This window comes from Euprymna scolopes, chromosome 20, assembly GCF_053919585.1.
Source record: "Euprymna scolopes isolate OS-2025 chromosome 20, ASM5391958v1, whole genome shotgun sequence".
Classification (NCBI taxonomy): domain Eukaryota; kingdom Metazoa; phylum Mollusca; class Cephalopoda; order Sepiida; family Sepiolidae; genus Euprymna; species Euprymna scolopes.
Window position 1 is genome coordinate 86143847 of NC_136501.1, and position 15273 is coordinate 86159119.

The 15273-nt window shown below is 31.2% G+C and overlaps 1 protein-coding gene across 1 annotated transcript in view; it reads right to left on the bottom strand.

The window, feature by feature from the left end:
• The window catches only part of LOC145241522 (tuftelin-interacting protein 11-like), a 97359-nt gene that overhangs the window by 5694 nt on the left and 76392 nt on the right, over positions 1-15273 (bottom strand). The window contains exons 13-15 of the mRNA XM_080104565.1: positions 14047-14265; positions 11128-11334; positions 7530-7744 (exon numbers count right to left, since the gene is read on the bottom strand). Coding sequence (XP_079960691.1) covers positions 7530-7744; positions 11128-11334; positions 14047-14265 — 641 coding nt within the window. The remainder of the gene's footprint in view (positions 1-7529; positions 7745-11127; positions 11335-14046; positions 14266-15273) is intronic.

A 15273-nucleotide genomic window follows, 5' to 3' on the forward strand; every position in this document is an offset into this window, starting at 1 on the left:
TTTTTGCCAAATATGCATTTGTACAAGCCATCCTGAGCAGCCATCGTCGGGTTTGTGTCCTTTGTGAGACGTCTGAAAAGCAGTTTAATTCTGAAAATCAACTCATCCTTAGTATTGCAGGCAGTACAGTTGGTATCATTTTCAATAGTGCCACATATATAAATTGAATAGTGAGGCCAGAAGTTGGAACTGTGAAATCATGAAAGTTCTCAAACTATTACCTTATTATATAGATTACTAACTACCTTTTCTTCATTGTTGCCAAGGTGTAAAAATTAGTTGCAAAAATTGTGATATGATTTTTAAAAACAAAAACAAAAAACCTACGGCAATCTTTTTATGACTGTTATATAAAGTCTGATTTTTTCTTTCCTCAAATATATGTTTAGCGATTTCTTGCAAACTTCAAAATGTCAAGCTTATGAGTAAGTATCAAAGTATAGCATCTGTTTTGGTACACTAGTATATACATATATATATATATATATATACATACATATATATATATATATATATATATATATATATATATATATATATATGGGAAAGAATCAGTATAAAAACAGTTTTAATTTTCTGAAATAATATTTTCTGTTTGAATACAGTAAGCAATGGAAAGATTAGAGGTTGCCAGCTGTTGGCGGAGGTGTGTTCAGTAAAAGAAAAATGTAGGCAATACAAAAAACAAAGGGAAATCAAAGAGTTGTATCTATGGATGAACACTGCATAGGTTCTGGTCAGACTGGCAGAGAGAGGATAATGATTGACAGGAGAAAACCTGCCCATCGGTTGGATCTTATGACTCAGGTGACCAATCAAGTTGGTTCTTCGATAAAATAGATAGAACTTGGCCAAACAATGCCAAGTAAACTTTCCACCTAATATAATGTGCGGTTATTGCACGTTTATTATTCTCAAGTTTAGAGAACAAAACTACTGCCTTTTGCCTGCCAGAAAGAATTGCTATCTTTGCCCGTAGAAGAAATGTTTTTAATTCGTCCAGGCAAAAATTTTACCATCAACTGTCCAGTAACATAGAATTTCTATATTGAAGCCAAATTCTGTCCAAAAGCACAAAGGTATTACTCCCCAATCAGCAAAAGATTTTATTGTTATTGTAAATGTAAGTTTCGCGGAAAAATATATATGCTCATTTTCTTATATTAAGAATGTTTCTTTCAGTTATTGATTCCTTGTTTGCTTTATTTTGGAATGTGTTTCTCATCCCTCAATTGACATCCAGTTCTTTGATCGGCGTCAATCTGGACTTTTGATTGATTAACACAATGTGGGAGAGGTTCAGTCTGGTCAACGAATATGATACGATTCCAGTCTTCGTCAGGAAAATAGAAACTTTGGCAATGCTGGCATCCCAAGAAAATGGCTAAAGTCAATGACACTGCATCAACTTACACCAAAGGTACTAGGCTAAGAGACGAATAGAAGCAATCGAGCATGAGTTCTACATCATTGATTGCTGTAAGGCACAAAGAAACTACACTCAGTTATAATAGAATTCTTTGGTGACTGAAGTAATGTATGTATTAATTCCAGATCAGAGATTGTCTTAATTGTTGATATGTTATCATTATGACTGATATGAGATAGAAAAGGGGAAAGAAACAAGACAAATAAAAAAATTAAGAAAACTACATCTGCTCAAAAAACGCATAATATGAGACACACACACGATTAACCATACTAAAACCAGCAACCTCTTAGTTCTGTAAATGTTGTTTCTAAGAACTTACAATTGGTGAATGGATTTAATTAAAATTTTAATCATAATAAGTTAGAAATAATACTCAATAAGGTTTCCTGATAATTTATTTGTGTAAACTTATTTCCAACTAGATCCAAAAATTCAAAACCTTGGAGTGTAGAGCTAACTCCTCTTCTTTTTTTTCCTGTCAAAACATGGAAACTTTAATACCTGACAAAGGTCGAAGGGTACATCCAGCAAAACATTGTGCAGATAACAATCAAGATGAGAACAATTGTCCAATTAATCCAAATAATCCATATATAATTAATATTTAATTAATCCATATATAATTAATATTTAAATGATACATATATAATTAATATTTAAATGATACATATATAATTAATATTTAAATGATACATATATAATATTTAATTAATCCATATATAATATTTAAATAATCCATATATAATTAATATTTAATTAATCCATATATAATATTTAATTAATCCATATATAATATTTAATTAATCCATATATAATATTTAATTAATCCATATATAATATTTAATTAATCCATATATAATATTTAATTAATCCATATATAATTGATATTTAATTACTCCATATATAATTAATATTTAATTAATCCATATATAATTAATATTTAAATAATCCATATATAATTAATATTTAAATAATCCATATATAATATTTAAATAATCCATATATAATTAATATTTAAATAATCCATATATAATTAATATTTAATTACTCGATATATAATTAATATTTAAATAATCCATATATAATTAATATTTAATTAATCCATACATAATTAATATTTAATTACTCCATATATAATTAATATTTAAATGATCCATATGCAATTAATATTTAATTCTTTTGGTTAAGTAATATAAGAGGTTATTAGTATTCCATCAACACAATTTTGAAAAATATTATTATCATAAGTAAACTGACAAAATAGAAATCAATTAATTTTATTATTATTTTTCTATGTTTAATAATTTTATTAATAATAAGAGACTATGAATTGTGTTCTGTTAATCTACTTTCAAAGTAAATTCTTCTTCTTGTTATTAAAAAAGTAATATGGTGACCTATTCGCTTTTTTATTTAGATGAGCACAAATTGTTTAAATGTACAAATGTTTATTTAAATGGCATGAAAGAATGGAAGGAGTTCAAAATAATTTCTGTCTTTCTTCATATATCTTTCTCTTAGAAGTTCATTTGATGTTGAAGTTATTGAAAAAAAAAATGCCATTGAAAAAAAAATTTTTTTTATCAAAACATAGGGAAGCAATTATGTCTGAATGAATTCAACAACATGCTTTTGTAAAAATGTTTCTCTATCCAGCTAATTTAATATCCAGAAGGAAATAAATCAAATGAAAATTTGTTTGTTCTTAATAACATGCTACGGTGATCAACAGGAGAAATTGGCAAATCAGAAAGAAATACTGATTTTGACATATTAATGACAAAGCATGACAGTCAGGCTGATTTCTTAATATATATATTAAAAAGCATTTATAGGGTTCATTTTGGGGTAAGTGAAATTTATATATATATACATATATATATTTATATAAAATGGGTTAAGAAATTCCAACGAAAGAAAGATGTATATCTAAATAAGGGAGTAGTCACCAACAATGTGTATTTTTTAACATTATTTTATTAAAGTACCCATCGTTGACTGGGTTCAAAAACAGCTTACAGAAAATGGACTCTGATTTAGGAAAGTATGATAGGTTATGAAAAGGAAGAGTTGTAAATTTGGGTTGAATTTGAGGGTATCAAAACCAAAGCAAAATATGATGAAAGTAAAAATAAAATAGATAAACTCTATAATTTATTATACCATACCTGTTCACACTGAAACACTTATCACAATATTCTATGGATCTATATTAAAAAAACTTGTTAAACTTTGTGACATATTTCCATTCTATGGAGGTCAGGTGCGAAGGAACACCCCATAGTATTATTATACCATATTTCTTCAAACTGAAACATAATTATCAAAATATACTTATGCAGATACATATGAAAAGTCTTTATTAAAGTTTGTGCCTATTTCCATTCTATGGAGGCCAGGCACGAACGCAGACCCCACAATTTTATTATACCATCCCTATTTAAGTTAAAACATACTTATCAAAGTATTATTATGTACATCTACATCAAAAACACTTGTAAACGTTTTTTTTAATTTTTAAATTTTTTATTTCCATACTTTATAATATGTTTCCATTATGCCATTTTGAATTTTAAAAGTATTTGCAGCTTCTCTTTCAATTTTCGGATTTTAATCATGTCAAATCACATTTTATTTCCTATTGACGGATTGATTGTTGCTATTTCCTCTGATGAGTTAAGGGCATAATAGAGTTACTGATTGATATAATAATTAAGTGATTGATTTTGCACGACGAAAAAGATACTGTCAAGAATTGTAAATGTCACTTGAATTAAAGGAATAAATAATAAGATGGTCAACATCATGAATTTTGGAATATAGTCCTTTGTCATTTATTCACTATATTGCTCTGTAATCACATTGAGCTTCTTAAATAAGGATTGGTATATATTATAAGAAATATATTTCTACAGAAAGATATATATATATATATATATATTTAATAGATGAGCTAAAAAAGAATATTTTCTTTATAAAGAAAACCGATCAAGATAGAAGCTCTATCCGATTAAGAAGAGCAATTCATAAATTAAATTAAAAAGATGAGGAATAAAAGTTACATCAAACTTTAATAATCAAGTCAATAAGAATGCAGATAAAAGGAAAAAAGAAAATAACCTCTTTAAGCCATAACATTTTGAAGCTAAATGCTATCCATCAGAAGAGAAGAAAAATCGGCATCATAACACTATATGGGCATGCAATTTTGATCAATTTTTGAGCAATCGAAGTAGGTGGCGATAATGAAACAAATTCGCAGTTGGAGTCCTGTCGATTCCATAACATAACTTTCACTACGGATGCTGACAACCTTTATGTGGTCCCTTGTATGGATTCCAAAAAGAATCAAGGAAACCAATGCCAAGAACCAGACTGATTATTCACACAAATTATCTTCTAAATCTGTAGCCTAGACACAGCACTTTCAATGATGTCATCTGACAAGCTGTAGACATTGCTGGCTCTGCTTTATCCTTGAAGCGATTAGCTTCAACAGAGAGAATCACAAATGGCCCGATGATGCTAATATGGTATACTACCTATGTTGACACACTTGTACCATAATCACTAAGGCTATGACAACAGCATATTCTTTTCATTGTTTTAACTCTCGAGTATATATCTGACACAATTAATCAACCAAGGACCACATCCCTCTACATAAAAAACATATGATATCAATGGATATATACCTAAGAATCAAAACAAGGAAAAAAATATTCTGACTTTGATTATAAAATTAAAGTTGCCAAAATTAATTTCTGTTTCTTAGTAAATAAATTAGTAATTTTTTTTTATTCCTGGGCAGCACCAGGCAAATACAGTTAGTAATATATAAATTGTCAAAGCCCTAATCATCAATAATGGAATCGGTGACAAACTCTGGCCATGTAGTAGTGTCAATCGAAATGCACTGATCTTCAACAAATTCATATTCCAACTGATCAATGTGGAGATGATTTGAGTGATTAGTTCCTGCCACACGCGTCTTCTCCGCTTTATTTAGTAATGTCACATCAGACTGAGGATTGAAAGACAACCATGAATTAACTTGGCTCTCGGAGTGCCTTTCTATCACCATTTGTTGCAATGTTTTTCAATAAATACTTATTCTGTAGAAGAAAATATTTTACAATGTTGATTTCTTTCCTACTCATCAAATATTCATAAATATTAAAAGAAAGTAACTATGTAACCAATTATTTCTCATGATTTCTAAAAAAATTAAATATCTAAAAATATGTTATATTCTTAAAACATTAAAGAGATATTTCAACATCAATTACATATTATTATTTCTTCTTTATTCATAATCGATTAATGCCAAGCATTAAAAAAAAACTCCTAACATGTAAATTATCTTACAGATTTTCAAAGTCAGTCTGAAATACTGATACTTGATTCAGATTATTTTTTCATTTTTTCCTGTTATGTTTTTTCCACAAATATATTTTATTTTGCTTAAATTTTGACTCACAAATATTTATTCTGCCCAAGAAAACCGTTAGAGTAGAGATATTTTCCCTTACCAAAACAAATTAAAGGAAAATTATTGTATGCAATTATACAGAGTTCTCTCCCTTTACTTCTGCAAATTTAAATATATCAAATTATACAAGTTGAAATGTGTGTGTGTCCACGTTACTTACACATCATTATTTATTCTTTACAATCACTCATTTAGTGTCAAGTACTGAAATAAACTTTTTAAAAAAATTCTGACTTTGATTACAAAATTAAAGTCGCCAAAATTAATTTCTGTTTCTTAGTAAATTAGTAATTTTTTTTTATCCCTGGGCAACACCAGGCAAATACAGTTAGTAATATATAAATTCTCATGATCAAAAAACATTCTCAGATGAAGTTTTTTAAATTTAATAAGTTGTTTGCAGTGCCATTTTCCACATGGGAGATTGTTGGACTCCCAATAGCTTGATCTTTTTGAGGAAAATGCAGCAGAATGACACGGCTATCGTTCAATAGATTTGTGGCATCCACATTGACAGATTTAGTTCTGACTCTCTGTTATTGAGGCTGAAAATGCCCAAACTGTAATCAGCTATGTATTGCAACCATTTACGGTGGTATGGACGTGTTGAATGAAGCTCTGTTTGCACAAACAAATGTACTCACAACATTTTACTATTGCATAACACATTTACACATGGAAACCACACGTTGTAACAGTCTAGAAAGGCGACCATGACAAAGAATAACTCAAACTCACTTTATTTCCTCATTCTCCTGCCATGTGTGACTTCTCGTTATGGTTGTGAAATCTCTCACGTGATCGTCTTCTCTAATGTGCTCGCTTTCCTTTTTATAGTCTTTTACCTTACAGTGACGTCATTTTGTATTTTATATGCATTTGCACGTTCATGTTCTATTACATCTCAATTGAGAGTAACCGCAGAAAAAGCTGACTGTAGATTTCAATATTATTATTTGTTCTTTATTAATAATTGATTAGCCTCAAGTATTTAAAATAATTTTTTTTTTTTAAATTTTTAACATATAAAATTATATTCTTGGATTTCCAAAGTCAGACTCAAATAGCAATCAATATGACATACTTGATTCAGACTAGCCTATTTTTTCACTTTCCATTTCACTATGTTATTAGCATAAATATATTTCATTTTGCTTAACATTTTTTCTGAAAAGTCAAGTATGACCTCAAGCAATGGCATCAATCAATGTAAATGGTAGAGTTTCATGAAAAAAGTCGTTTTGTACGCCATGGTCAATGTAAAACCTATACCTGATGTGAAAAAGATGTGCTAAATAAAGAAGTTCATCAGTATAAATGTGATATTTTGGCAATTCTATTAATAAACAAGATTGAATATTTAACGCTCATGTAACAAGCAAAGTTCAAATGTAAACAAGCCGAGCATGTGGGATCCCTTTCAATGAGTGAAAAATTTACTTTCGCCATGACTAATGTTTGTGCAAAATTTCTAAAAACAAATCCAAGGCATGATTATTGAGAAAAGTGCGAACAAATGAACAGACGAACGGGAGTGAATTACTTGGTCCAATCCTTCTTTTGTCGGGGACCAAAAATAAAAATATTAGAATAATTAGAACTTACATCATATTCTTGAGGTGGCAAGGATGATGATGACGAAGATGATGACGATGATATAGGCATATTCATGGGAGGAGGTGGTGGTGGAATCGGAAGAGACTGCGTCCCCATTTGCCTCCGTTCACTGTGAGCAAAGTAAGCCATGTTTTCCTTTGCGCCGGGTTGGAAATGTCCAGAGGCCGCTCGATTCATCAGGTCTAAAGCTCGACTGAATTGTTCTAAATAAAATTAAAATTAAAAATTTGAATTCATTTTTTTTTTTATATTCAACCTAAACAAGGAACACTAAGGCATAAGGAGATACTGTGATTTAAGGGCCAGATTTATTAACAGGGAGTTGTGCAGCAAGGTGTTTGTTCACATTACATTTAAATTTCTGCATGTTAGTACTGTGAAGGAAGAAGGAAAGGAATTTTAAAAGTAATCAGTTTGAAAAAAGAAGCTTTTATTAGAGTTAAAGAGCTTTCCAACATTTGGGGATCTCTAAAATGAAAGGGTGGGATATTGCTGATTGTCGCTGGTATTCACATTGAACGAGCACAAGTACAGCAAGTTCATTGAAGCACATGCCATTAAAGTACTTGTAAGACAAGCACAAGGATGCAACATTGCAATGATGAGACAAGGGAGCTTCCTCTTTGGACATTGTCTAAGACAAAGATATTAATGATTTATGTATCAAAGCAGATGTGACATCAATACTTCATGTATGAGCGAATAGTGCCTTTATAGATATAGAATATTGGCAGGTGAGAGAATTTTCTAGCCTGGTAAAGAGAGTCCAGTTTCCTTGCAGCAGACTTGGTAGTATCTTATAAGTATTTGTTCCGTTTCATGTTTCCTGTGAATATTAGATTGAGAAGTTTGACTCTCAGCTAGAATGTTATTAACCATGGCAATTGGAGGTTGGAAAGGTTTCTTATAATTGTTGAAAGAAAGGAGCATTGTCTTAGTAGCATTAAAGTAATCATCCATTTTTGGTCCCATTTCATTACAGATTAGAGGTTATAAGAAAAGCCTAATAGAGACAATGTTTTTACATTAATTTCTTCCTAATATATAAAGTTAAATCAATCCAATTCTTAACATTATCATTTTTGATCCTTTAAAATCAATATTTCATTTTGAATAGCCATTTTATTTTGTTGAACGTTGGTGTATGTTGTTAAAAAAAATAAAACAATTCAACTCAGATTATATTCTGGAAGACATTATCAGATTGGATTCATTTTCATATAGACACTATTTAAAAAAAAAAGAAAAAGAAACATGCCTGAGGATGGCCGAAGGCAAATCCAACCGAAACATTGCACAAATAACACTCAAGATGAGAACTATAATTACAAGAAACCTACTCTACCACCAATAGCAATGGCCAATGACTATCTGAAAGTACATCTTTTAAACTCCTTGGCCTAACGTTCACAGGAAACATGAATTGGAAAAATTACATTGAAAGCATTGCCAGGACCGCTGCGAAGAAGGTAGGCTCTCTCTACCATGCTAGAAAACTACTAACACCCAAAAGTATTCTGTACCTCTATAAGGCCACCATTTGTCCATGTATGGAGTATTGTCATATTTGGGCTGGTGTATCTGCTACTAGTCTCTCGCTCCTAGACAAGGTTCAAAAGAGAGTCGCCAATCTGATAGGTCCTGAACTGTCATCTAAGCTTCAACCTCTGTCCCATCACCAAAATGTTGCATCCCTCTGCCTGTTCTACAAGTATTTTAATGGTGAATGCTCTGACAAACTGCAAGCACTTGTGCCCCCACGACGTAAACACCCTCAACAAACCCGACAAGCAGCTAAATCCCACCCCCACACAGTAGAGATCCCTAGATGTAAAAGAGCTTTCTACTTCAGTAGTTTCTTCCCCAGAACCGCTAGACTTTGGAATTCCATTCCAGGTCCCTACTTCCCCAACTGTATTGACACGCAGAAGTTCAAGTGTAATGTGAACCAACATCTTGCTGGCCAACTCCCTACATAGTGCCCCAGTAGCTGTTGCCCCTGATAGTAGCCCCCTACACCAAAGTGGCAATGTGCCTTGTTTGGGGTGAAAATGTAATTAAAATTAATTAAAAAGCAATAGTCCGATTAATACAAGTAATATAAACAATTAGCCGTCATCTAAAAAATTCAGAACTTTAAACAACACCGTATTTGTCTATTACAGACTTTGTTCTGTTAATTTCAAATAGAAAATATGTTTAGGAAATTTTGAGATAAGGATTACTAATTGTGATTATTTCTGAATAATCCAAATTAGTAATCCTTATCTCATCTACCGTTCTCATGTTTGATGTTGTTTTCACAATAGTTTGGCAGACGTAACCTCTGGTGTGTCTTGCCAAATTCAGAAATCTTTAGATCAAACTTGATAATCTGTACAGAATTTTCGTAGGGAATTAAGACACAAGGGGTAAAAGTGCTAAATAATAATCAGTCCTAAGTGAGACTCTTCTAAAGTTGAATGTTCACTCCTCAGTATGGCTGATACAAAGAATACAATTATAATTTACTTAAGACTTCTACTTTGTCATGGCTGATAGAACAAGACCAAGCTACTCTTGTAGGTTAAGTAAAAGACTTCATCTGAAATTCCATGCAGATTCACAAGTTCAACAGAGACTCTCGAACTCGGCAAGATGCACCTTAAGAAGGTTGGAGGTTACATCACACAAAAAATTGTAAGAATCACATCCAAGATGAGAAGGGTAATTAAAAAAAGTAAAATAATATAAAAAAATACTTTTGAAAAAAAAAAAAAGTCATAATTCAGTTCAGATATATTAAAGACCCCCCCCCCCCTGTTGAAACAAAAATATGAAATTTTGGACAAAATAAAATGACATAGTTTCAAAATAAGAAACCCCAAACAAAATTTTAAGTAAACCAAGCAACACTGGGTTGGGATAGTTAGTTTTACATATAAAAATTTTTTTTGATGGATTTCCAAAGTCAAATCTATTGTTATATTTTTTTTTTTTTTACTTTTTTTTCACCCCAAACAAGGTGTATTGCTACTTGATTGTAAAGGACTACTATTTGGGATCATGCCTAAAAGGGGATTGTGGGGAGTTCAGCAGTGAAATGTTTTTTTACATTACAGTTAAACTTCTTAATGTCAGTACAGTCAGAAAAGCAGGAAAAAGAGAGGGAATTTCAAAGTCTAGCAATTTGAGGGAAGAAACTATGACAGTAGAAGATTTTCTGGCATCTAGGGAGCTTTATAGTGATTGGGTGAGATTTTGCTACTTGTTGGTTGATCAGGAGTATGCGTGTCGATGGGGCAGAGGTGCTATGAGTTCATCAGAACACATTCCATTAAAGTACTTGTAAAACAAGCACGGATGATTAAACATTGCAACAATGGAACGTTGAAGTATCAGACGTTGAAGTATTAGATTTGAGAATCTTTTGTTTAACCCTGTTTAAGAGACTAACGTTAGATGCTCCATGTATAGGCAAATGGTGACTTTGTGGAGGTATAGGGTTTTGGTGTAATCTGGCAAGATAGCTTTAGACATTAAATTAAGTATTTGCATGCAGAGGGCACATTTCTTTCAAAGAAGGATAGAAATTCTGAGAAAATACCTTTGACATAAAGATGAGCAAGGAATTCGGCAGGAAATTGTGATTTCCAACCTAAATACCAATTGGTCACTTCTTCATAATTTGGCATATTACTCAGCCATGTGCAAAGAACTTGCAGCCATTTTGTGAAGAATGCTTTCTCCAAGATGGAGATCATATGCGGCAGTGCGATGATATCTCGCCACGAAATAATCCAATGAAATGGTTCTGTAAAGAAAAACAATCATAATTACACATTTATCTTACTTGCTTTCCTGTTAAAATGGCTATGTCCCAACCACTAATACTTTTAAATGTTTTATATTTAATGGTTTAATTGCTTTGTTTTATGGCATATCAACTTTTTTTTAAGTTAATTAATGCCAAATGTAGTAATTTTCAAAAAAGGTTTTGTGCTTCAAGTTCTTTATATCTTTAAATATTTATTCATGGAGTTTGGTTTGATTGTTTTGTAGAAAAAATTGCTGTTTTTGTGTTTTATTTCGCAGAACATGCTTGAGCCTTACAAAGGGAAAGGAAGAAACAATAACATCAATGTTTGATACACTTTTGGTCAGAAAGCCAGTATCTTCAAACAGCCTGATCTGGTAGTACTAGATGCCCTAACAGGTATTACCACTCCAGGCTAAAGTGAAACTGGGAACAATGGTACCCAAGGGCAACTTCACATTCTCTACTGCCTCCAAATCAGGCCTCACCACTTTTAAAATCATACCAGAACCTATATTTAAAAGGAAAATAAACTTTGTACACAAGTGTTATTTGTCTTGCCTCAAAGACATTTTACGCAGAGTTATCTGTTCCTGAATTTGAACAGATGATAACAGAAACAAGAAATAATTTAATGAATGCTTGTTGACATCAGCTTATAAAACTTCATTTTCAAAGTAATTTCTTTCAGTTGTAACTTGTTTCAAATCATTATTATTCTTGCTCGACATAGAATCGTTTTCATCCAATTATTTCTTCATATTTGCGTCTTCCCACTCAAAAACTCCACTTCATAACATCATGCATTCATTTTTATTTACCAAAGTTTGATAATTAATATGCATATATCTGTTTCGGAATTTTTTAGATGAAGATTCATAATTTGAATTATTTGGACTATTATTCACATTTTAGTTTTCTTTTTTTTACATAGGCGTCACCACTTATCAAGGCCGATAGGCCACTCAAGGATAAGGGTTAAAGAGTGTACAGTAGTCAAAAGGACACTATAGTAATCAATAGTAATATTTCCTCAATATTTCAACCGATATAACTTCTTCAGTTGCATCATTTTGAACATGAGGACCTTCAAGTCAAACTCACAAATTTGTATGGAATTTTGAACTGGGCCCTTTATTTAATCCACTGGTATAGATTGTTTTTGTTCCATTTATGATTATTTTTAGTTAATATCACTTGTAATAAGGATTAAATCTTTAACCTCCAGAATAATGTCATTTAGAACTGATTGTCAATCAACACCTTTATCCATTGCGCCATGGTTTCTTGTCGCAATAATAACTAAGAATGACATAAAAATTAACTGAAAATTTTATCTGGTTATTGCTGACAGAATGAGAACCATCTACCCCATAGATTAAATAAAGAGTTCTGTTCAAAATTCCTTATAGATTCCAAAATTCCACATAAAGATTCAAAGTTAAAAAAAAATGCACCTGAAGAAAGTCGCAGGTTAAATTGATTGAAACGTGAAAATAACAAGTGATATGAGAATAGTCGTCCAAATATACAAATCATCACTCCTCATTTCAAAAATTGCACAACACAATTCTTTCATTGTTTACAAGAGGATCAATGTTTTTTTTTTTAATGAGAAGCAACTTTTCCTTTTATTGGCATTAAAAACAATCATTTTATAAATAATTATTTGATAGAAAAACTAAAAACAAATCATATTATTCACACAACTCCAATGAGATTCTACTTTTTTAGGATGATTACATGTAAACAGTCTGAAAAAGTTGGTGGTAAAAAAATAAAGCAACAAAAAAACTCAATTTTAGAAGGGGGGGGGCACAAATAAATCCAAATTTAACACACGTGATCAATCATCCAAATTTGAACCACATAGCAGCTTTAAATACTGTAACCAATTTTTTTTTTTTTTTTTAAATCTTGGCTGTTTTCTTAATTTCCTGGAGATCAATTTGGAGTGTATCTATTTGCAGGTGAAGGTTACTAATTTCTTTTCTATTTCCTACTGAAAAAAAAATACATTAGAATATATTATAAATAAAATAGTTGCTTACTTTTTTATTTTGTTTTTCTTACAGATCCATGTTATAATTGATGAGTAGCCACACCTCTACCTCTCTACCCCTGATGCTCTGTCAGAATTACTGCCGATTTCTACCAGAACTGCATGGATTTAGCCCATCTATTCATTTCTGGGTTATCCCGCATAGTGAGATTGCTCCCTCCTTCCTTCTATGTCAATGCTGAATCAATGATGGTCATCGACTTATCCCCTTTAAAAAAGTATTTGCCCTTAAAAAATGCTATCTAGTCCACAAGTAGATCATCATTACTGTCTTGGTAGCCCGGAAATGATGATCAATCATTTTATATCAAATTTGATACTTATTCAGAGTATGAACCATGCTGAAATATTAATGTTATTATTTACAATTTATTTAATAAACAAAAGATATCATAAAAATTGTATTTAACTTGAAAATCCTATCTAATAAATAGCATGGTTCATATTCTGTATAAGCACCCCAAGTTTATTTTAAAAAAGTGATCCCTCACTTTAAAGTCTATAATATTATTGTGATTTTTCTTTTTCAAATTTATTTTTACCACCAACTTTTTTCAGGCTGTTTAGATGTAATTGCTTAAAAACAAACGTAGGATCTTATTTTGAGATGTGGAGAAGGTTCATAAGGTGCAGAGACACAATTTTACCGAGAATTTGTTGATGTGGGTTGATGACAAATTCCTGCATGCAAAGTTCCAGTTTTGGAACAATATTCTTCACCAAAAATCCTTCCATGTGTCCAGCCTTAAAGACGTTTACCCATGGTTGAAGGATTACTTTTGCAGATGAATCTGATGGGTGCCAATTGTTGAGGGCATTGGCCAATTTGTGTCGAATTGGAGCGTAGAGAGGTTCCAACTTGTCACCTGCCAAATAAAATGAAAAAAATTATGCTATCACTTTATATATCTGCGTATCGGTTTCTTGCATCTATGTAACTTACATTTTTTTTGTGACTCATATTCACACATTGTTACTGAGACTTATGGAGCTACTGTGAAGTACCATGCTTACAGGAACACTTTTAGTAGGGTATTCAGTGACAAGATGTCTGTTCACATTACATTTAAACTTCTGTATATTAGTACAGTCAGGTTTTATTCAGTTTAGTTGATCTTTGACAATCAAATGTTTTTGTTTACTAGCTAAATAGAAATATTATTAGCCAAAACGTATTTTTGGAATATAACATTTTTGTATATATATCAAAGATTATTTTTATTTTTTTTTAATAAGTGTAACTTTGTTTGTTTTATTTAAACAAAAAAATTGGTTGAATAAACATTTTTCACTCAGCAATGAGCTTCAGAAGATGGTTGGTGTAAAAAACATAGTCACCAAAATATAAGCGTTTTATTATTTCTAGTTGCCACTTGAAAAAAATCGCTCGCAAATGTAACTGTTTCACTCACAACGTAAAGTGTCGCTAACTTATGAATACAGTTTATGACAAGTGTTTCTTAACATTACAAGACTGTTTCCTTGCAGACTACAACATGGTCATCTTCAAATCCAATGTCAACAAGTAGTTATCATAAGCTGTCCTCTTCATAAGTAATCCAATTTTGTTCATTGAAATCACCATTTTAAATCCTCTCATAATATTCTTCATCATTCAAATGACATTAGAAAATATGCGTCGTTAATCACTTCCTTTTCATCCCATTTCGATCAAATGAGAGAAAAATAAATGGCTGACTTTTATTTTTCTCTGAATTTATTATTTATTTCTGTTCACCAGGTGAAAAAAAAAATAAAACATTACAGGTTTTAGTCACACAGTTCATTTCGGCTTAATTTAATAAACAAGTTTATTTTTCATTTTGAGTGTGTGTGTGTGGGGGGGAGCAAAACAAGCCATCATCATCATCATA